General features: G+C 42.0%; 1 protein-coding gene across 2 annotated transcripts in view; it reads left to right on the forward strand.

Annotated features, from left to right (window-relative positions):
* TM9SF4 (transmembrane 9 superfamily member 4) overlaps nucleotides 1-23,435 on the forward strand; it is a 52,500-nt gene that overhangs the window by 10,010 nt on the left and 19,055 nt on the right. For both annotated transcript variants that reach the window (XM_060188466.1, XM_007523068.3), the window contains exons 2-6: nucleotides 6,990-7,103; nucleotides 8,789-8,888; nucleotides 19,871-20,039; nucleotides 20,141-20,270; nucleotides 22,659-22,782. In XM_060188466.1, the coding sequence (XP_060044449.1) occupies nucleotides 6,990-7,103; nucleotides 8,789-8,888; nucleotides 19,871-20,039; nucleotides 20,141-20,270; nucleotides 22,659-22,782 (637 nt within the window). The remainder of the gene's footprint in view (nucleotides 1-6,989; nucleotides 7,104-8,788; nucleotides 8,889-19,870; nucleotides 20,040-20,140; nucleotides 20,271-22,658; nucleotides 22,783-23,435) is intronic.

Below are 23,435 nucleotides of genomic sequence, written 5' to 3' on the forward strand. Positions count from 1 at the left end.
AGGTAATTCCATTTTTATTTGCCTAAGAACTCTCCATACATTATTCCAAAGGGTCTGCACTAGTTTGCATTCCCACCAGCAGTGTAGCAGAATCCCTTTTTATCCACAACCTCACTCACTAACACCTGTCATTTTCTGTATTGTTGATATAGGCCATTCTCACAGGTGTGAAATGGACTGTCGGTGTGTTTTTAATTTGCATTTTCTATGGATAAGTGAAGTGGAGCATTTCTTCATATGTCTGTGGGCCATGTGTATCTCTTTAGAAAACTATTTAGTTCTTTGGCCCACTTTTTGAGGGGGTTATTTTTACATCTTTTGCAGATCTGTACCAGTTCGTGTAGGTGCTTGATATCAGTAGCTTGTTAGATGTTCAATGTGCAGATATCTTCTGTTTCCTGGGTTGCCTGGTTATCCTTGTGTACTTTGCTTTTATCTCTTTTTAAAATATATTTTATTTATTATTGGATAAAGACAGAGAAATTGAGAGGGAAGTGCGAAATAGACACCTGCAGCACTATTTCATAACTCATGAAACTTCACCCCGCAGGTGGAGGTAGTTTGCTTTCAATGTGTAGAAGCTTTTTAGTTTGATGTAGGCCTGTTTATTCACTCTTATTTTCATTTCCCATGCCCATATACATCTTTAACATGAAGATTCTGCAAAGTTTCACCAGTGTTTTTCTTCTATAAATTTTAGTTTCTGGTCTAATATCCAGATCTTTGATCCATTTTGATATGATTATGGTGTGTGGTGTTAGGTAATGAGTATTGATTTTTGTTTCCCTTTCCTTCCTTAAGGACTATGTCAGATAGTAATGGAGATAGTGGATATCCTTATCTGGCTCCCAATTTTAGGGGGAAGCTTTCAGCTTTTCCCTATTGAGAATGATGTTAGCTCTGTGGGTTTGTTGTATGTGGTTTTTATTATGTTGAGAAATTATCCATATATTCCAAATTTCTGGAGTATCTTTATCATAAATGGATGGCTCTAGTCAAATGTCTTTTCAGGATCAGTTGATACGGCCACATGGTTTTTACCTTTCTCATTGATATGGTGGATTATATTGATTGGCTTGCTGAAGTTGAACTAGCCCTCTTTCTCAGGGATGAATCCCACTTGTTCTTAGTGAATTATTCTCTTGATAAGTTGTTGCATTTGATTTGTCAAGATTTTGCTTAGCACAAAAAAGACCCCCTGGGGGCTGGGCGGTAGGGCAGTGGGTTAAGCACACATGGTGCAAAGCACACAGACCAGCATAAGGATCTTGGTTCAAGCCCCTGGCTCCCCACCTGCGGGGGGGGGGGGGGAATCACTTCAGAAGTGGTGAAGCAGGTCTGCAGGTGTCTATCTTTCTCTCCCCCTCTCTGTCTTCCCCTTCTCTCTTGATTTCTCTCTATCCTATCCAACAGCAATAGTAGCAATAACAACAATAACAATAAGGACAACAACAAGGGTAACAAAAATGGGAAAAATTGGGAATCGGGTGGTAGTGCAGTGGGTTAAGTGCATGTGGCGCAAAGCAAGGACAGCGTAGGGATCCCAGTTCGAGCCCCTGGCTCCCCACCCTGCAAGGGAGTCACTTCACAAATGTGCAGCAGGTCTGCAGGTGTTTGCCTTTCTCTCCCCCTCTCTGTCTTCCCCTCCTCTCTCCATTTCTCTCTGTCCTATCCAACAACAACATCAGTAATAACTACAACAATAAAAAACATCAAGAGCAACAAAAGGAAATAAACATTTTTAAAAAATGGGTAAAATTGCCTCCAGGAGCAGTGGATTCGTAGTGCAAACACTGAGCCCCAGCAATAACCCTGGAGGCAAAAAAAAAGACTAACTTTTTCACTCTTAAGATTTGAAATCTTCCAGAAGTGAGCCATCTAAGCTTTTTGCTTGGGCTAACAATTTTTTTATGCATACTTGGGGGTGAAGGAAGGTCAGTACATTTCTTAGGTTTTATTTCTGTACTTTTGGGCCCCAAGATTTGGGTCTGGTTGTCAGTTGCTTAGTAAAGGTTTACCTGGACTTCCAGAGGAAGTGGATTTTTTCCCCCTACTCCCAAAGAATAGTTATGAGCCTTTATAGATCTTTGCTTAACAACTACCCCATGTCTGTAAGCTCTAAATAAAGGAGCAAAGTCTCTCCTTTACTGGTTTGCCTGGTTATCCTTGTATCATCTGTTTTCTTTCTTTTTAAAATTGATTTTCTTTTTAAAATTGATTCTAGGTATATGTGTGTGTGTTTGTGTGTGGGGAACAATTACTAAGTAGTGTTAAAGTGGTGACTGCATCTTATGGAAAGAAAAGGAAAAATCTATGACCAGGAAGTGACTCATTGGTGGAGAGTCTGCCTTGTTTGCATGGTGTATTGAATTTGAAAGTCATAACCACATGAGAGCAAGTAAGACAAAAAGAATAGAACTTAGTGAATGATAAAGCAATGCTTTGTGCTTTCTCTCCCTTCCCTTCTCTGTTTCTATCTCTGTCTCACTCTGTCATAAAAAATTTGAACCAAGGAGGTGGTTCTGCAGTGGATTACATGTGTGAGACCTGGTTTTGTTCTCTGAAACAAAACACACTAAAAGGAAAAAAAGAAAAAAGAAAAAAAAAACCTAGCTTATACCAAGGAAGGTGCCGCTTTTGCAGGAAATGCATAGAATAAGAATCAGTAAGACTTTTCAGTCTGACCAAACTTTATCACTAAATGATGCTAATGAGAAAGGAGACTTAAAGGCAGTGGATTCCAAAAAAGGAAAGGTTTATTTAAGGTTAACTTCTGGCCACAGAGAAACGTGAGTGAGTGGTTGAAATAATTTTCAGTTCTCAGGGGAAACTTCCTATTTTCACACCTTTCAAATTGGATGAAGCAAACTTAGAGGATTAGAGGTACTTGCTATTCCTAGCAGTCCTTCATTGCACTGTTGTTTTAGGAGTTTCTTCTGCAAGACTAGCCCCTGAGGATAAAATAAATAGGGAGGGCAACACCTTTATTCTTTTGAGCTATATTGATCTTGATTCTCTCAAACTGTATAGCTTTCCAGGTCACCCATATCTTTGCCAGTGATGGGGTGTTAGATTACAGCCCAAAAGGCTTCTAGATTGCCATCAACCTTGTTTCTTGGCATGCTACCTTTGCAGTCCCGTGACTTGGAAACTAAGTAAAGCAAAATAACATTGATGGACTGGTTGGTGTCTGTTAGGGCTTCTATTCCATGGTTCTGACCATATAAATGATCTATGGCACTTAAATGACTTTTCAGACTGAACCTCAACTTTAGCATTAAAGGTATGAAGGAATTTCCCAAGAGGTGGTTACTTGGTGACTCTCCTAATTTTTTTTATAGAAATTAACTGTAAATCAAACATTCTTAACCAGGATGTCAGGGATGCAGAGGAAATGAAGTTAAAGAATAAAAAAACTAGAGTGGGGGTGGGTGGGGTGGGGTGGGGCAAGAAGTGGCATACCAGTAGAGCAAAATAGTATCTAGTACAGATATCTCAGCTAGTGCCTCTGAACTTTTGGACACTATAAATAGGAGCCCAGTGGTGGTGCACCAGGTTAATTGCTCATGGTATGAAGCACAAGGACCCGCAAAAGCATCCTGGTTCTAGCCCCCGGCTCCCCACCTGCAGGGGGGTCGCTTCACAAGTGGTGAAGCAAGTCTACAGGTGTCTTTCTCTCCCCCTCTCTGTCACCTCCTCTCTCTATTTCTCTCTGTCCTACCCAAAAATGAAAAAAATGGCTGCTAGGAGCAGTGGATATGTAGTGCAGGCACCAAGCCCCAGCCCCAGCAATAACCCTAGAGCCAAAAACAAACAAAACAAAACAAAACAAAACAAAAAAGGAAAGAAGGAAATGAATGAATAAATGAAAAGAAAGTCTGGGTGTGTCATCACCCAAGACTTCTTGTTTCTTTTTAGAGTTGTTTTTCATATATATTGCTCCTTCTAAGATAAACTGATCTTTGGTTTGTTGGTAGTATGTTTTGGAGATTGTGTGTTTCTGCATCATTTCTCAAAAATTTAGGACTAATTTTTTTTTTCTTAACTTTTAAATGGCAGGTTTTTGTTTTTTATTCTTTGATTTTGCCACTAATAGAGTACTTGTCTTCCTTATGTTTTAGTTGTCAGAAAGTCTGGTACAAAGAGGAAATATAGGAAATAAGGAAGACTGTTTATTTCTCTCAAGGAGCACTCATAAGGACTGACAAATGAGGCCAAGCAAAGAAACGGGGCAGAATTTTCCTATGACCGCTCATATGGAGGAAATCTTCTGATAGAGAGGAAATTAGATGCAACAGGCCACAGTTGGTAGACTTTTCATCGCTACTCAGAAATAAGAAAAATCTATCTGTTGAGGCAAACCCATACTACTAAAGGATCCCTTTTGTGCACACGTAGAATGTCTCTAGAGGGATGATCAAGGAATCGGTGATAGCAGTTGTCTGTGGGGAGACGAAGTGAAAACAATATTTACTTTCCTTTTGTATTATTTGAGCTACTGGTTTTGCTTTTTCAAGACCCTTAAAGCTAGTTGCTTTCTAAAAGCACGGTTATATGAATTACTAACATTAGAGGAAATTAGGTTAAAAGTGTCTATAAGTCTAAGTATATTTTTTAAGGTTTTTAAGAGAAAGGAACAGACTCTTAGTCACCCATGAGTCAATTTTATTCCCTCCTGCTTTGTCATTTCTTAAGTTTGTGCTTTCACTCCCAATTCTGTTGATCTGATTATCAATATAATACAACTAGCTGTCTTAGCTAGTTTTACTGTTTTTGTTGGGGGTCAAGCTTTTATTTCATTCTTTATAGTGAATATCAGCTGGTTTGTTAAGGCATTTATAAACAAAATAAATCGGAGAAACCTCTTCATGAGTATATTGCTTTTAATAATGTAATCAACTATATATCTGCAAAAACTATATCAAGTTCAGAACCTTAAGTTTTTAAATCATTTTTTTTTCTTGTGGCAAAAAGCTGGTCAGTTTGTGGAGGCCAGGTGAGCAGGAGACAAGGGGCCAATATCTAATAGAATATAATGAGTGTTTATAACCCTGCAGTAAAAGGGTTAGAGAAAGGGGAGTCGGGCAGTAGCACAACCAGTTAAGTGCACGTGGCTCGAAGCACAAGGATTGGCATAAGGATCCTGGTTCGAGCCCATGGCTCCCCACCTGCAGGGGGCTTGCTTCACAAGCAGTGAAGGAGGTCTGCAGGTATCTTTCTCTCCCCTTCTCTGTCTCCCCTCCTCTTTTGATTTCTCTCTCTGCCCCATCCAACAACAACAACAACAAAGGCAATAACAACTACAAAGGGCAACAAAATGGGAAAAATGGCCTCCAGGAGCAGTGGATTTGTAGTGCAGCCACCAAGCCCCAGAAATAACCCTGGAAGTGCAAAAAAAAAAAAAAAAAAAAAGGTTAGAGAGAAAGAGAGAAGACAGGTGCAAAAGGTGCTGATCTAGATATGCAAATAACAGAAGTTTCTTTTTCAGACATTGAAAATCAGAAAGCTCTTGTATTATTTATTATTATCATTATTATTTGCTTTTTGAGAGGTGAAGTATTATAAATAAAGGAGATAGATACTTTAATGGGACACATTCCTTGAAAGCAGTAATTGATCTTTTTGCCCCCAATTCCCAGGTGACTATCCTACATGCAAGTTGTTACTGAGTGCCTGCTCTGTGCCAGGTTCTGGAGGAGTAAGAAGTTATAGGCAGAAAGGCAGGGAAGACAGCATAATGGGTGTGCAAAAGATTTTCATGCCTGAGACTCTGAGGTGCCAGGTTCAGACCCCTGAACCACCACAAATTAGAGTTGAGTAGTACTCTGATCTATACTTTTTCTAACTTCCTTTCTCTCTCTTTCCTTCCTTCTTTCATTCCCTCATTCTTTCTCTTGTTTTTTATTGCCACCTGAGTTTTCACTGGCACTCTGTGCCAGAACTATGAATTCACTGTTCCCAACATTTTTTTCTTTTCTTTTTCACCTCTTTCATCTTTCCTTCTCCTTTCCTTTTTTCTTTGCCTCCAGGGTTGTTGTTGCTGGGGCTCAGTGCTTGCACCATGAACCCACTGCTCCTGGAGGCTTTTTTCTCCCCCTTTCGTTGCCCTTGTTGTGGTTATTATTATTGTTGTTATTGATGTCATTGTTGGATAGGACATAGAGAAATGGAGAGAGATGGGGAAGACAGGGGGAGAGAAAGATAGACACCTGCAGACCTGCTTCACCACTTCTGAAGTGATCCCCCCTCCCAGATGAGGAGCCAGGGGCTCAAACCGGGATCCTTACGCTGGTCCTTGCACTTTGCACCACACGCGCTTAACCTGCTGCATCACCGCCCGACCCCCCTTCCTTTTTTTATTTGATAGGACAAAGAGAAATTGAGAGGAGAGGAAGAGTGAAAGATAGACAACTGCAGACCTGCTTTACCATTTGTGAAGTGTACCCCCTGTAGGTGGAGAGCAAGGGTTTGAACCTGCATCCTTGTGCATGGTAGTTGATTTCTCTGTCTTTCCATTTATATCTAATTAAAATAAATCATATACATATGTAATACATATATATATATATAGTTATATGCAGATTTTCAACTGTGTGGAGTTAATACCCTTAATGTCAGGCTTTTCAAGGGTCTGTTGTACTTCACATTCTTTTGTGACTCATTTCTTTAAGTACTAAAGTGGTGCCTTACTTGTAGTATAATGGAGCATTTGAGAGGCAATGCTTCACAAAGACCCCAGGCTTCCCAGGCTTCCCCCAGGCTTTAAGTAGATATGAATCAGCCCAGGAGGTATTGCAGTATTGGATGCTCAAGCATGAGTTTCCAAGCTCCATTTCTCGCATTTCGTGTACCAGAGTGATGTTCTGACTCTCTCATTAATAAATAATTTTTTTTCTAAAAAATATGAAGTGATCATGAGGGTGGAACGATGATCTACTCCAGAGGGGTATTTACTGCTTCATTCTCACAACAGCCTTTCTTCTAAGCAGGACTGGTTGCCATGGTCGCTGATGTTTCTCTCTCTGATGTATGAAGCAAGCACCTTCTATGTCCCTGGGGTTGCACCAATCAACTTCCACCAAAACGACCCTGTAGAAATCAAGGTATGTGCATTCCTAGTCTATGCCTTTGCTGTGCATAGTGGCTGGAGGAGCATGGTGGGCTTGTCGTAATCTTTCTTTTGGTTTTTGAAAATAAAGACCAGTTCATTTACCCTGAGAAAAAGAGTGCACTGCATGCTCTGCAGGTTGAAGGATGAGTACCATTAGGATTTCTGCAGTCACCTTCTGATAAGTTTACTATATTATTAATATTTTGTAGATAAGGAAATTGAGGCTCAATTGTCCAAGGTCACATGGTGAGGATGATATGTGGTTGGTTTAGAGCCCCATCTCTTAACTACTGCAATCCCCTTCCCCCCAGGGCTTCTGGCAAAATCCCTTTCCAGATCATAGCTTATAGGAGAGGGGATGGGGGCTTCCAGGCATATCAGGCTATGGAAGAGAGCAAATACCTTGACAGAAAGAGGGGGTTTAGGAAATACAAAGGTTCTGAGTTGGTTTAGTTTGGTTTGGTTTGGTTTTTAGAGAGAAAGAGAGACTCAGACCATATCACCAAAGTGTTCTTCACTGCAGTGGAGGCCAGGCTTGAACCTGGGTCACACATAGGCCAAAGCAACACACTGCCCAAGTGAGCTATTTTACTAGCCCTTGGTCTCTTTATAATGTGACTTCTTTTGTCATTCTCCAGAAATGGGGTCAGCATGTTGGAGACTCTCGGTATTGAATTTGGTCATGGTTTTAAACAAAATCTGTAAGCTATTCTTAATTATTATTTTTTTTTTTATTTTGGATGGAGTGGAATTGAGAGAGGAGAGAGGGAGAGAGAGAGACCTGCATCTCTGCTTCACAGTACGTGCAGCTTCCTCCTGCAGGTGGGGGTCAGGAGCTAAAACTTGGGTCCTTGCACATGTAATGTGTGCACTCAACCAGGGGTGCCCTGCCCAGACCCTTATAAAGTAATATGAATGAACTGTGTGATGATTAAAAATTATAAACACAACAAGGGCAACAAAAGGGAATAAATAAATATTTTAAAAAAAAAAGAATTATAAGCAGTATAACATTTGTACCTACTGCCATTTATTAAAAAAATAAAATAAAATAAATGTATTTATTAAAATACATTACTGGGGAAGCAATTACAGAAGCCAGACCCTCCACCTTCTATACCCCATAATGATTCTGGGTCCATACTCCCATAATGATTCTGGGTCCATACTTCCAGAGGGATAAAGAATAGGAGAGAGCTTTCGGGGGTGGGGATAGGGATTTCTGGTAGTGGGAATTATGTGGAACTATACTCCTCTTATCCTATGGTCTTCTCAATATCTCTGTTTTATATATATGATACATTAGTAAGGTGCTGGGTGGTGGCACACCAAGTAGAGCATGCACATTACCATGTGTGAGGACCCAGGTTCAAGACACCCGTTCCTACCTGCAGAGGGGAAGATTCACAAGCAGTGAAAACTGTGCTGCAGGTGTCCCCTCCACCCCCTTCTCCCTACCTCACTTTGACTCACCATCTTTTAAAAAGGCAAGAAATCATTACTGAGAATGGCAGAGTCACCTAGACACAGTAATAGCCCCAGTGGTCATTCATTCATTGATTGACTGAAAAAGATACATCACTGAGTATACTAAAGATATGTGGGTATCAGGAGGATTGTTGAAATAATCATCTTAGTTTCTAGATTAAAGAATAAATGCCTCTCTTCTCCCATTAGGCTGTGAAACTCACCAGCTCTCGAACCCAGCTACCATATGAATACTATTCACTGCCCTTTTGTCAGCCCAGAGAAATAACATACAAGGCAGAGAATCTGGGTAAGTTCTTGTCTCACACTACTGTCAGTCTGTCCCAAAAGAGAACCCATAATGATAATGGAAGTTTTTCCATAATAATAATAGAAGTTAACACTTGAGTAATATAGCACATTCTGTGTGCTGACCACTATTCTTTTTCTTAAAATACTTTTTAAAAAAAATTTTATATTTATTTATTTTCCCTTTTGTTGCCCTTGTTTTTCATTGTTGTAGTTATTATTGTTGTTGTCATTGTTGGATAGGGCAGAGAGGAGGGGAAGGCAGAGAGGGGAAGAGAAAGACAGACACCTGCAGACCTGCTTCACCACCTGTCAAGCGACTTCCCTTGCAGGTGGGGAGCTGGGGCCTTGAACCGGGATCCTTATGCTGGTCCTTGTGCTTTGTGCCATGCACTGCTTAGCCCGCTGCGCTACCGCCCAACTCCCTCTGACCACTATTCTTAAGTAGTTTGTGTGCACATAGTTTATATAATCCTCATAATAGCCCAGGGAGGTAATTGCTGGTTTTATCCCCATTTTATATTGACTTGCTTGTATTTATTTGTACTGTAAGTGGCTAAGCTGGGCTTGTGATCTTCATATGTTGATATGCTTCTAAAAACCCCTTCTGTTTCATTAGTTTAATCCCCCCTGCTTAACACTATTCTATTTACATAACCACTTCATTCTATTTACATAACCGCTGTTAACAAGCACCACCCTCCCTCCAGGGCATTGGTGGTTCAGTGGTAGAATTCTTGCCTGCTCCGCCCCCTCTCCTTGTCACACCCTGATTTTCACCAGTCACTTTTCTCTCCACCCTCTCTGCGTCGCATCCTGTTCCCACCCTACTGGGCTAGTATATTTATAAGGACAAGATTGTTTGTAGTTTGTAGTTTAGCTTAGCTTGGTATAGATTGCGCTGCATCCTGCATGAATAAAGAGATACTGCCTACAGCTCAACCATGAGTCCCTGGTCGTCTGTTACCCGCCCGTGAAGCCAGCCTGTCGAAAACAACATTCATAGTCAGAGTTCATAGTTGGAGACCTTGCCTACTGCTCAGATCAGCTATTAATTTTTATTATTTGTTTTTTATCAGTATTATTTTCTTTCTTACCAGAGCACTGCTCAACTCTGGGTTTTGGTGGCATAAGGGGTTGATCCTGGGACTTTGGAACTTGAGGCATGAAAGTATTTTTGCATAACAATTATGTTATCTCCCACGCTGATTTTTTTTTTAAGATAACCCCCACCCTGTTCTGCTTTGACTTTTAACTAAAAGAGTAAGTGACTAATCCTACCCCTAGAAGAAGCAGAGTACATGCTAAGAACTCTGGTCAACATAGTTCTTACTAAGCTGTGCAAGACATTTCTCAAATAATATCTGAAACACAAGTGTTCTTAAATAGTAGCTATTTTATTCTAATTCAGTTCTTCATTTGGTAGAATTTTAGGCTTATAGGGAAGAATATAGTTGGAAGTATCTCTTCAGGATGTCTCCATGCCATGTTAAACTTGGAAATAAAAATGGGGAACCAGGTGGTGGCATACCTGGTTGAGCACACTTATTACAATGCACAAGGACCTGGGTTCAAGCCTTGGGTCCTTAGCTACAATGGGAAAGCTTTGTGAGTGGTGAAGCAGTGTCGCAGGTATTTCTCTCTCTCTTTCTCTCTATCACCCCCTTCCTTCTTGATTGCTTTATTATTATTATTATTTATTTTACCTTTTGTTGCCCTTGTTTTTTTATTGTTTTTGTATGTATTGTTGTTATTTTAAGATTTTATTTATTTATTAATGAGAAAGATAGGAGAAAGAGAAAGAACCAGCCATCACTCTGGTACATGTGCTGCCGGGGATTGAACTCAGGACCTCATGCTTGAGAGTCTAGTGCCTTAGCCACTGCGCCACCTCCGGACCACTAGTGTTGTTGTTATTGATGTCATCGTTGTTAGATAGGACAGAGAGAAATGGAGAGAGGAGGGGAAGACAGAGGGGTAGAGAAAGATAGACACCTGCAAACCTGCTTCACCACCTGTGAAGCGACTCCCTTGCAGGTGGGGAGCCAGGGGTTTGAACCGTGATCTTTAGGCCAGTCATTGCGCTTCACACCACATGAGCTTAACCCGCTGCGCTACCACCCAGCTCCCCCTTCTTGATTTCTGTCTATTCAATAAATATAGATGAAAAGACTTTTTAAAAGATTTTAAAAAGCCAAAAACATGGAAAGTGGAGCCTGATAGTGGTGTACCTAGTTAAGTGCACACATTACCATGCACAAGGGCCCAGGTTCAAGCCTCAAGTTCCCATCTACAGGAGGAAAGCTTCCCATGTGGTGAAATAGTGCTGCAGGTGCGTCTCTCTCCCTTTCCTTTTCTACCTCTCCATTTCTCTGTGTGTGTGTGTGTGTGTGTGTGTGTGTGTGTGTGTGTGTGTCTATCCAATGAAATAAAAACGGGGGCAGGTGATGTACCTGGTTGAGCACACGTAGCTATGCACAAGGACCCAGATTCAAATAGCAAAGTAGTACTGCAGGTTCCTCTCTCTCTCTATTTATCTATCTGTCTATCCCATCTTCCCTCTGATTTTCTCCCTGTCAAATGAAAATAAATAGAAAATTTTAAAAAGAACCCTCTCCCCCCAAAAAAATTAAAGGAGGGAGAGGGAGACAGAGGCAATTGTGGTGTGGGAAGTCATACAGTGGCTAGAATATTGAACTTCCAGTATGAGCTCATTCCCCAGCATCTCATAATACTCTTGTTCTCTCTTGTTAATAAACAAATCTTTAACAATAAAATAAAATAAAAAGTATGAAAAGATGCTATCCTGGGCCTCAAGAAATTTAAGAAAGCTCCCTCTTTTCTTATATCAGGGATGGGAAACTTTTTTTCTGTAGAGGGCTATTTAGATATTTATAACATCGTTCAAAGGCCATACAAAATTATCCACTTAAAAATTAACACATGGCATTACTATGAAAAAAAACTCTGGTTGCCTTTGCAGGGCCAGATAATTCCCACCCCTGCCTTATAGCTTAGGGAAAAGAGAGAAAATAAGTAACTTAAGTTCTTAAGCAGGCTTAAAAATGGCTGCCTTTATTAGAGCTACCTATGGCTCAGATATATATATATATATACATATATATATTTTAATATTTATTTACTTACTCCCTTTTGTTGCCCTTCTTGTTTTATTGTTGTAGTTATTATTGATGCCATTATTGTTGAATAGGACAGAGAGAAATGGAGAAAGGAGGGGAAGACAGAGAGGAGGAGAGAAAGATAGACACCTGCTTCACCTCTTGTGAAGTGACTCTCCTACAGGTGGGGAGTTGAGGGCTCGAACCAGGATCCTTACTTTGGTCTTTGCGCCACGTGTGCTTAACCCGCTGCGCCACCACCCTACTCCCCCTGGCTTAGATATTTTTAAGAGTCCATAGAGATGAGACAAGTGTATTTTCGTGTGTGTGTGTGTGTGTGTGTGTGTCTCCGTCTCCCTGTTCTAGACCAGCTAGTGGCAGGCCTTGGAGACAGTTTAACCTAAAGAGGGCAACACCACCTGTTCCTAAGTCTGGTCTTGCCTTGTACTGTTGAACAGAACCTGGTCTGACTTCCACTGAATGGAGGTTCTTTCTCCTGTCTATGTTTACCTTTCTTCTCTCGCTACACCACACCATTCTCAGCACTTTCCCTCTGTCTGGTAAGCCTGAATTTCTGAGTCCTCCAGGTCTCCTGGTACAAGGTCTCTTACAGCAACTTCTCCCATCCCCTGTTATTTGGTGCGGATTCCTTGGCAACTCAGTGGGATACAGGATAACCTCAACCTCTCTGAACTTCTGCTGCATCATCCATGAGGCTGAGGAACATCCTTGCTTAATAAAAATGGAGACCTCTGTATACTTTTGTGCTGTATTATATCTCATGCTGTGCAATGCCTCCCTTCATGACTTAGGTGATCTTTAAGCAGAAGGATTATGTCCTACATTCCTTTCTTTTTCTCTGCCCTGTTTGACCCAGTGCCTGACACATTACATTACCATTAGAATCTGCAAATGTTAGTTTCCTTCCTGAGTAGAGCAAAAATAATCTTTGATTGAAATGTCTATTGGATAAATGTCTGTTGTAAACCTCGTAATCTGTGTTATTATCATTGTTAATAAGGCTTTTCCTATTAAAAGGCTATTGTTCTAAGTATTCCTATGCTTTTTTTCTTTTTTTTAAATATTTATTTTATTTATTTCCTTTTGTTGCCCTTGTTGTTTTATTGTTGTAGTTATTATTGTTGTTGTCATTGTTGGATAGGACAGAGAGAAATGGAGAGAGGAGGGGAAGACAGAGAGGAGGAGAGAAAGATAGACACCTGCAGATCTGCTTCACCGCCTGTGAAGCGACTCCCCTGCAGGTGGGGAGCCGGGGGCTCGAACCGGGGTCCTTATGCCAGTCCTTGTGCTTTGCGCCACCTGCGTTTAACCCGCTGCACTACAGCCCGACTCCCTCTTTTTTTTTTTTTCTTAAGATGTATTTAAAAAAAATTTTTTTTAATTATCTTTATTTCTTTTTTGGATAGAGACAGTCAGAAATTGAGAGGAAGGGGGAGACAGAGAGGGAAAGAGACAGAAAGACACCTGCAGCCCTGCTTCACCACTCGCAAGGCTTTCCCCCTGCAGGTGGGGACCGGGGGCTCGATCCTGGGTCCTTGCGCATTGCAATATGTGTGCTCAACCAGGTGCTCCACACCAGGTGCACCTAAGATGTATTTTATTTCTTAATAAGCGGGGGGGGGGGGGGGAGGGAAGAGCGAGTGCGTAAGAGCGAGAGAGAACAGACACAACAGAGCATCTCCCTGGTATATTTGATGTTGGGGATCAAATTTATGGCCTCATGTTAGCAAGTCTGGCAATCTACCAATGAACCGTCTCCCAGACCAAAGCACTACTGAGTTTTAACTTAGTTAATTCTCACAGCAACCCTCTGAAGCAGTGACTGTTACTATCCCCTCATCATAAACAAAGGAAGTAAGCATATAGAAATGAGTCACTTACCACTTGCCTTAGGTCACTCTAGGTAGTAGAACTCTAATAACTCTGGCTCTAAAGTGTGTACTGACCCTGTGTGCCATACTCTGCACACTATCTTAACTGATTCTTGCCATAGGTCTGAAAACCAAATGTGATTGCCCCCACATTGTAAAGAGCAGCAACTTGAAAGGTTTGAAAGATTTTTTTTTTTTTTTTTTAAGATTCATGAGGCTACTAAGTAAAGAAATTGAGATACTAACCCAGGTATTTTAGCTCATGCTTTTAAATTCCAAAGCTAGATTCCATCTGTTGTCCAAGTTGTCATGTCCAGAAAGGCTTATTTGAGTTGTCTAAAGACTGTCCATTACTGTCACACTGATGAAGATTCTTTTTCTAATGTGTGTTGGGGGTTTCATTGGCAGATGTACTCAAGCATAACATACTTTTGGAGGGTTAATTCACTCATAGCTTGTTGCTCTTTTAGTGTGACAGACTATGTGCTTCCAATTGAAAAAAAAAAAAAAAAGGAATGCTTCCGGGTTAGAAATGAGCTGTTCCAGGCCCAATGTGTCTTTTCTTGATTTACATTTAATGTATAAATATCAGGAAGTGATACCTGCCTTTCTTAGTCTGCAGACCTGTTCCTCTCTTTGTATTTTTTCCTCTCCTTAAGTCAACTCCTTAAAAGTAATAGGAACCCAGGGGCAAGCACTACATGATCCCATTATAGCACCATGGACAAGTCACCCTGGCTGTCTCATTGTTGTCTGTAAAATGGTAGATGACCCCAACTATTTTCAGCGTCTTATTGGTGTCCTTTTCTCCTAATGGCTAGTTCACCTTTGGTTGTGCAATCCTGTCTATTACTAGGCTTCTGGAATAGGGAAAAGAGAGAAAGAGGTCTTTATCCACAAACCTTAACACCTACCTCTCTTCTAGATGACCTCATCCATACTTTCCAGGACTGCAGTTACACAAAACTGAGTGGTGCCCCCAATAGTAGGGTTGTTTCTGGCCCTGCCACTTGTCATCTATATATCAGCAGCTCACAGCTTCCATCTATAGCCCTGATCTCCCCTCTGAGCTGGGTATTTGAACTAACTGCCCTCTTGACATTTCCAAACTGAGGGTGGAGGAGTCTTGTCTGTATAAATTCATTATTTTTCCTGTTTCCCCTCATGCATTTGGTTGTAAAAATTTCAGAGTAGGGGGCCAGGTGATGGTGCAGTGGGTTAAGCACACATAGTACAAAGCACAGGGAACTGCACAAGGATCCTGGTTTGAGCCCCCAGTTCCCCACCTGCAGAGGGGTCACCTCAGAAGCAGTGAAGCGGTCTGCAGGTGTCTCCCTTCCTCCCTTCCTTCCTTCCTTCCTTCCTTCCTTCCTTCCTTCCTTTCTTCCTTCCTTCCTCCTCCTCCCTTCTCAAATTTCTTTTTGTCCTATACAATAAAAAATGGAAAAAATGGCAACCAGGAACAGTGGAATTGTAGTGCTATTGCTCATTCATCCCTTGTATCAGTCACTTCCAGATCCCCTAGATGTCACCACCTCTGGAGCTACTGACTGTGTACTTGTGTCCCCCTTCACCATACCCTTTAATCCAGCTGCCATTGTTTTTTACTTGTACGACTGACTGCCATTGTCCCCAGCCCATTTTGCATCTTCTTTGTTTTCTTCAGAAAACAGCCAGAGAAGGAGTTGGGTGGTAGCGCAGCAGGTTAAGCGCTCGAGGCGCAAAGTGCAAGGACCAGCCTAAGGGTCCTGGTTTGAGTCCCTGGCTCCCCACCTGCAGGGGAGTTGCTTCACAAGTGGTGAAGCAGGTCTGTAGGTGTCTCTCATTCTCTCCCCCTCTGTCTTTCCCTCCTCTCTCCATTTCTCTTTGTCCTATCCAATAATGACATCAATAACCAAGAATAATAACTACAACAATAAAACAACAAGGGTAGCAAAAGGGCATAAATAAATTAAAAAAAAAAAAAAAAACAGCCAGAGAAGGGGAATCGGGCGGTAGCGCAGCACATTAAGCGCACGTGGCACAAAGTACAAGGACCGCTCCCCACCTGCAGGGAAATCACTTCATAGGCAGTGAAGCCCGTCTGCAGGTGTCTATCTTTCTCTCCCCCTCTCTGTCTTCCTCTCCTCTTTCCATTTCTTTCTGTCCTATCCAACAGCAGTAACATCAGTAACAACAATAACAATAATAACTACAACAACAGTAAGAAACAACAAGGGCCACAAAAGGGAAAATAAATAAACAGCCAGAGTAATCATCTGTAACTCAGCTGTCTTTCTTTGCCCATGTTAGAAACTCTTCATTGGTATTTTGTTGCTCTCTGGATAAAGATCAAACTTCCGGTGTAGTCCACATGCCCCTCCAGCCCACCTCTCAAGTCACTGTCCCCCTTGTTCTTTGCCTTGCAGATGGGCAAGCATTGATCTTTATGTAATTGCCACCAAGGTTGTCACTGGGGCTCAGTGCCTACACTACAAATCTGTTGCTCCCAGTGGCCATTTCTCCTCCCCCATTTTTATTTGATAGGCTATAAAGAAATTAAGAAAGGAGAGGGAGATAGAGTGAAGGAGAAAAAGATACCTGCAGACCTGCTTCACTGCTCCTGAAGCTTCACCCCTGCAGGTGAGGAGTGGGGACAAACCTTGTTTGTTTGCTTGTTTGTTTTTAATTGATTTAGTTAGGATCAACAAATCTGTAGATTAAGAGGGGTACAATTCCACACAGTTCCCACCACCAGAGTTCTGCATCCCATCCCCTCCATCGGAAACTTTCCTATTCTTTATCCCTCTGGGAATATGGACCAGGATCATTAAGTGGTGTTGAAGGTGGGAAATCTGGCCTCTGTAATTGCTTCTCTGTTGGACATGGGGATAAACTTTGATCTTCACCACATTTCCTACCCCCAGAGGCCTTGCATATACTGTTTCTTCTGTCTAGAATACTCTTCCCCTTTCTCTTTACCTACTTAATACCATTCTTCCATTAGAGCTCACTTCAAGAAACTCCTAGATCTATTCCCCCATACCTAGCACGTCCCTCTTGTTACACAATATACCTTTTTTTCTTTTTATTGCCACCAGGATTATTACTGGTGCTCAGTGCTGGTAATATGAATCTCACTCCCTGTAGCCATTTTGCCTTTTTTTTTTTGTTCTAATTTTTTTTTTTTTTAATTATTAGATAGGACAGAGAGAAATTGAGAGAGGATGGGGAGATAGAGGGAGAGAAAGAAAGACACCTGCAGACCTGCTTTACCATTCACAAAGTAGACTCTCTGCAGGTGGGGAGCAATGGTTTAAACCTGGGTCCTTGCTTCTGGTATTATGTGCGCTTAACTGAATGTACCACCACCACCCCACCCCACCCCACCCCCAGTATATCCTTAATATCCTGATTACTTAGTCAGTCTTCTCACTAGGCTATGCAATCCACTAGTAGGTCTGTCCAGCATTTAACTTACAGACCTAGCAGATACCCAGCACCCAGTTTAGGAGTAAACAAATGATAAGTCGAAATCACCACGTCACATGTGTTCACACTGGTAGGCAAGTGTTAGACCAAATCCTGCTATAGGCATTAATCTTGCCTGTTAACCTTGGTCAGTCTCCTTTAGCTTGCCCCAGTTTCATATCATCTCTGTAGAATTATTATAACAGTTTAGAAGGAAAGTGTCGTTGGGTCTAATCAATGATCTGTAACTTCTCAGTGCCATCTAACATGTCTGGTAGCAGATTACTCTGATGCATTACACACAAAAAAGATGTTTTGGCTAAATATCTCAGCCACCGGATTTTATCCCACAATCCTTCTTGCCTGAACCAGAATCTAAAGACAAAGCTGACTTGGCCCCCACTTGTGGGAGAGCTTCATGAATGACGAAGCAGTGCTGTAGCTGCCTCTCTGTCTCCCCCCCTTCCCTCTTGGTACCTTTCTGTCTCTATCCACTAAATAAATAAATAAGTAAGTTACTTAAAAGCCGGCGGGAGGATATTGTCTGCCTATAAAGATCTCATAGTCAGGCAAGGGAGGCTAATGCAGTGTTAAATCATATCATTGACATATATGAAAATGCAGAGATGGTGCTGATGTTAGAAATAGTATTTGTACCTGCCTATTCTGTACTTCATACTTAAAATTTTTTTTTAATTTATTTAAAAAAAGAGACATTAACAAAACCATAGGACAAGAGGGGTATAACTCTACACAATTCCCATCACCGCATCCCCTCCCCATCCCCTGATAGCTTTCCCATTCTTTATCCTTCTAGGAGTATAGACCCAAGGTCATTGTGGGTTGCAGAAGGTGGAAGGTCTGGCTTCTGTAATTGCTTCCCCGCTGAACATGGGCATTGACTGGTCGATCCATACTTCCAGCCTGCCTCTCTTTCCCTAGTAGGGTGGGTCTCTGGGGAATCGGAACTCCAGGACACATTGGTGGGGTCATCTGTCCAGGGAAGTCTGGTTGGCATCATGCTGGCATCTGGAACCTGGTGGCTGAAAAGAGAGTTAACATATAAAGCCAAACAAATTATTGAACCATCATGGACCTAACGGCTGGAGTAGTGCAGGTGAAATGTTGGAGGGTACTCACTGCAGACTATTGTGTACTTTTGCTTTCAGGTATGTATTTTGCCCTAGTTTATGGATATGTGTAAACATATGCTCTATCTCATGGGACCTGGTCTATATCTAGGTTTTGGGACTTTGTTAGGAAGTGAACTTCCTGGAATGAAATTAGAGAATACTATGAAAGGAAAGGTCTCACCTGAGTAATGAAGCTGAAGGGTTGTCATTCCACGCCTGAAGTCTCCGGACACAGTCTGAAGTGAAGCATGCTGAGGTGGTACTTGTTGCATTGATTAGGTTGGGATCGGCGGATGCAATATCATTTGGTATGAATTGAGAGAAGCATGCAGGAAAGTGTGCCCCACCCTAAGGTTCCAGTCCTGGGGGAAATACAGGTTCTCTAGTGGAAATGTGGGGTTCCTGCTGTTGTAGGGTTCAAGAAGATAATAGATAGTTATTGTTATCATCACATTATTTGGTAATTGGGTTAACTTTGAAAAGTCCCTTTGTTAGGATTTGCTGTATAATACCCAACACTACCATAATTTATGTCCTTTGACATTATTAGAATTTATTCATTTTCCCTTTTGTTGCCCTTATTGTTTTTTATTGTTGTTGTAATTATTGTTGTTATTGATGTTGTCATTGTTAGATAGGACAGAGAGAAATGGAGAGAGGAGGAGAAGACAGAGGGGGAGAGAAAGATAGACACCTACAGACCTGCTTTACCGCCTTTGAAGTGACTCCCCTGCAGGTGGGGAGCCGGGGGCTTGAACCGGGATCCTTAATGCCAGTCCTTGCACTTTGCACCATGTGTGCTTAACCTGCTGCACTACCGCCCAACTCCCAACTTGTCTAAGCTTTTAAGAGAGTCAACATATCAAAGACTCATTCTGTTTATTTAAAAGTCTCTGCAACTGGGAGTATGGACCGACCAGTCAACGCCCATGTTCAGCGAGGAAGCAATTACAGAAGCCAGACCTTCTTTTTTTTTTTTTTTTTTTTTTTGTATTGTTTTTTTTTTTTTTTTTAATTTTTTATTTAAGAAAGGATTAGTGAACAAAGGCATAAGATAGGAGGGGTACAACTCCACACAATTCCCACCACCCAATCCCCATAACCCACCCTCTCCCATGATAGCCTTCCCATTCTCTAGCCCTACCTTCTGCAACCCTCAATGACCCTGGGTCCATGCTCCCAGAGGGATAGAGAATGGGAAAGCTATCGGGGGAGGGGGTGGGATATGGAGATTGGGCGGTGGGAATTGTGTGGAGTTGTACCCCTCCTACCCTATGGTTTTGTTAATTAATCCTTTCTTTAATAAAAAAAAATAAAAATAAATAAAAATAAAAGTCTCTGCAATCGCAGGGCTGAAGCTCTGAGCTCTATGTATCTCTCTTACGGCAGGAGAGGTGCTGAGAGGGGACCGGATTGTGAACACCCCTTTCCAGGTTCTCATGAACAGTGAAAAGAAGTGCGAAGTTCTCTGCACTAAGACCAATAAGCCAGTGACCCTGTCCGTGGAACAGAGCCGACTTGTGGCAGAACGGATCACAGAGGACTACTATGTCCACCTGTAAGTTGTCCTGTGCTCCCCACTGACTTTGAGTTCACACAGGGGAGGGCAGTGATGGGAAAGGCAGTCCAGAGGGACTGAGCTGGGCCTTGGGTTTCCAGCATTGCCGACAACCTGCCAGTGGCCACCCGACTGGAGCTCTACTCCAACCATGATGGAGATGACAAGAAGAAGGAAAAGGATGTGCAGTTTGAACATGGCTACCGACTTGGCTTCACAGATGTCAACAAGGTAGCATGCTTTGGTGTGTTCAAGGGGCTGGGGGAGCCATGCCTCAAAGTCACAAGCACTTAGAACCTTAAAAAGAGGAGACCTTTAAAAGAGGGGAACGTTTTGCTCTAGGCCTATAACGTAGGAAAGATGGGAATCAGGAGAGGCACATTTTCCCAGTATTCCTGGGCCTATTCTATAAGTCTGGTCTGGCAGATGCTACAGAAGAATTGTGAGGCACAGTTCCTAAAAAGTCAGAACCCTTATTTATGACATTAAAGCAAAAAGAAGGAAAGAAGGGAGATAGGGATGAAGTGCATCAGTATGTAGGAAAGGGAGCTAAGTAGTGGTCAGCAGCTAGCAGTATTCCTGTACTTTGAATACTGGCTTCACCACTTAGCAGTTCTTAAATGACCTTGAGCTTACCTATTTTACTTAGCCTTTTTTCCTTTTTTTTTTCACCAATAAAAAGTGTGTCACAGCATACCTGTTCTTTGGGGTTCTACAGAGTAAATCAGATAATCTGTGTAAGCACTTAATACCACAACCTCTGATAATGGTAATAACAGTGGTAATGACATAACGTGGTACTCTTTATAATTTTCTGAAATGAGCATATTATTTACAAAGTAAAAAAAGTAAACATTTATGAGACTCAGTCTCTTCCTTCAAAAGGCTGATTTTCTGATTGGTAAGTGACCTAAATAATAAGATACTCAATCTTTTTTCCTTAATACTTTTTTTTTTTAACCAGAGTACTGATCAGCTCTGGCTTATGTTGGTGTGGGGGATTGAACCTGAGACTTTGGAGCCTCAAGCATGAGAGTCTGTTTGCATAACCATTATGCTATCTACCCTGCCTGATCCTCAATCTTTTTGCCTCCCCCCCCCCCATCGTCATCCTGCTCCACCCCTAACCCTGATTTTAAGTCCCAATCGCCTTTTGCTGACCATGCCAGTACTATGGTGGTCAGTCTCAGAGGAGATAGCAGTAAATTCAGAAGGAGCCCATTGTACATTCAGATTATCCTGGAGGGAGGTGGGTCTTTAAACATAGGTAAGCTTGAGCTGAGCACAGTCATCATTCTGGTTGGAATGAATGTCATGAACAATCCCTAAAATGTAGGAACTGTTTATGGGCAATGTGTACTGAGAGAGACCGGGTAAACTAATGTATCCAAAAAGGTTATGATAGCCGTGAATATTAGGGCTAGAACCTAGAAGGCCTTTAAGTACCAGGCTAATGGATCTAGGTTCTTCCTTTCTTCCTTCCTTTCCTTTTTTTTTTTTTCCCCACTAAGGTTATTGCTAGGGCTCAATGCCTGCACAATAAATTCACTATTCTTGGCAGCACCCCCCCTTTTTTTTTCTCTCTCTCTTTTTGATGAGACAGAGAAAATGAGATGGGAGGGCGAGATGGGGAGATTCACCGCTCATGAAACTTCACCCCTGCAGGTGTTTTAACCCAGGTCTTTGTTCATGATGGTGTGTATGTTCAACTAGGTACACCACTACCTGCCCTCCCCCCCCACCCCCACACACTTTTGTTTTCCCTGAAGATTTTGTGGGGTTATTTGTTATGAGAGAGGTGTCAGAGCTCTACTTTTTTCTGGTATAAAATGGTTCCAGGAATTGAAGTTGTGGTTTCTGGAACCTTAGGCATGCAAGTTCTGTGCTGTAGTAGACTGAACTAGCTCCTCCTCTTTTTTTTTTTTTTTTTTTTTTAATATTTTAAGACATCACTTGGGGCCAGGTAGTAGCGCACCTGGTTGAGTGCACATGTTACAATGTGCAAGGACTTAGGTTCAAGTCCCCAGTCCCCATCTGCAGGGGGAAAGCTTCACGAGTGGTGAAGCAGTGTTGCAGGTGTCTGTCTTTCACCCTCTCTTAACTCCCTATTCCTTCTTGATTTCTGACTGTCTATCCAATAAATAAATACAGATAATTAAAAAAATTTTTTAAAAGACATGTCTTTATTGTGAGTAAAAGGAGAGAGAACAAAGCAGTGCTCTGGTACCTGTGGTGTCAGAGATCTAGCCCAAGGCTTTATGCATGCAAGTTCTGTGCTCTACCCACTATGCCACCACCCTGACCACAGTCATCATTTTTATGAGAGAGGCAGCAGAATACCACTCAACTCTGCATATGGCACTTCCTAGAACCTGGGGTCTCAGGCATACAAGTCTTAATTCTCTAATACTGAGCTTTCTCCCTAGCACATGGCATCTGGGCTTTTATCTAGTAAGCCCCTGAGAGTCCTGCAGAGCTTCTATGTAAGGGACTGTTTGGAGGAGGCTAGGACAAGTGGGCTTGGTAGACCAGTGGAGAGTCTTAATGCCTGGGGTGATATTCCTGAGGGATCTGGTTGTTCCTTATCTACTAGCTATTTTGTTCTTTCTCCTATTTTAGATCTACTTGCATAATCACCTCTCATTCATCCTTTACTACCACCGGGAGGACCTAGAAGAGGACCAGGAACACACATACCGAGTCGTCCGCTTCGAGGTGATTCCCCAGAGCATCAGGCTGGAGGGTGAGTGGGGAGGTTAAGGCCAGAGGGGCCGGGCTGGATGGGCCTGGGCTTCCACAGCAGTGTCTTCTCACTTGATTCCTAATATTGTTGATAGATGCCAGTGTGGCATATGGACATGGCCAGGTAGGCTCCCTCATTCCATTTAGAGAAGGTGGGAGTGAGAGGATAACCGACATATGCTGAGTCCCAAGCTTTGCACTATATGGCAGTTTCTGAAGCTTTGTGGTGATTATAGATGAGCATCCATTAACAATGAGATTGGTGACATGGTTGAGACCAAATAGCAACCTGTGGCTTCATAAGAACAACCGGCTCACATTGGTTTGACAGGCAAGGGCAGAGATACAGACAGCGATTGGGGGTTGGGTCTCCATTTCTCTCCTCTTTCTCTGATTGGTAGCATAGACTAAAATTGACCCAGGGTCACTTCATGAGAATTTGGGAGCCCACTCCAGTCTTTCTTTCTGGGAGTATCATGAGCATAGTTTGTTTGTTAGGTGATTGGTTTAACATCTGCCCCCCCTCTATATCTTTGAGGTTAAGAGATTTGTGTCTCCTTTTCTCACTGTCTGATCCCCAGCACTGTACTTGGCACATGTGAGTGCTTATTAAGTATTGGATGAATGGACAGCAAGGTGAACAAATGAGTGAAG

The sequence above is a fragment of the Erinaceus europaeus genome, chromosome 1 (genome assembly GCF_950295315.1).
Source record: "Erinaceus europaeus chromosome 1, mEriEur2.1, whole genome shotgun sequence".
Lineage (NCBI taxonomy): Eukaryota > Metazoa > Chordata > Mammalia > Eulipotyphla > Erinaceidae > Erinaceus > Erinaceus europaeus.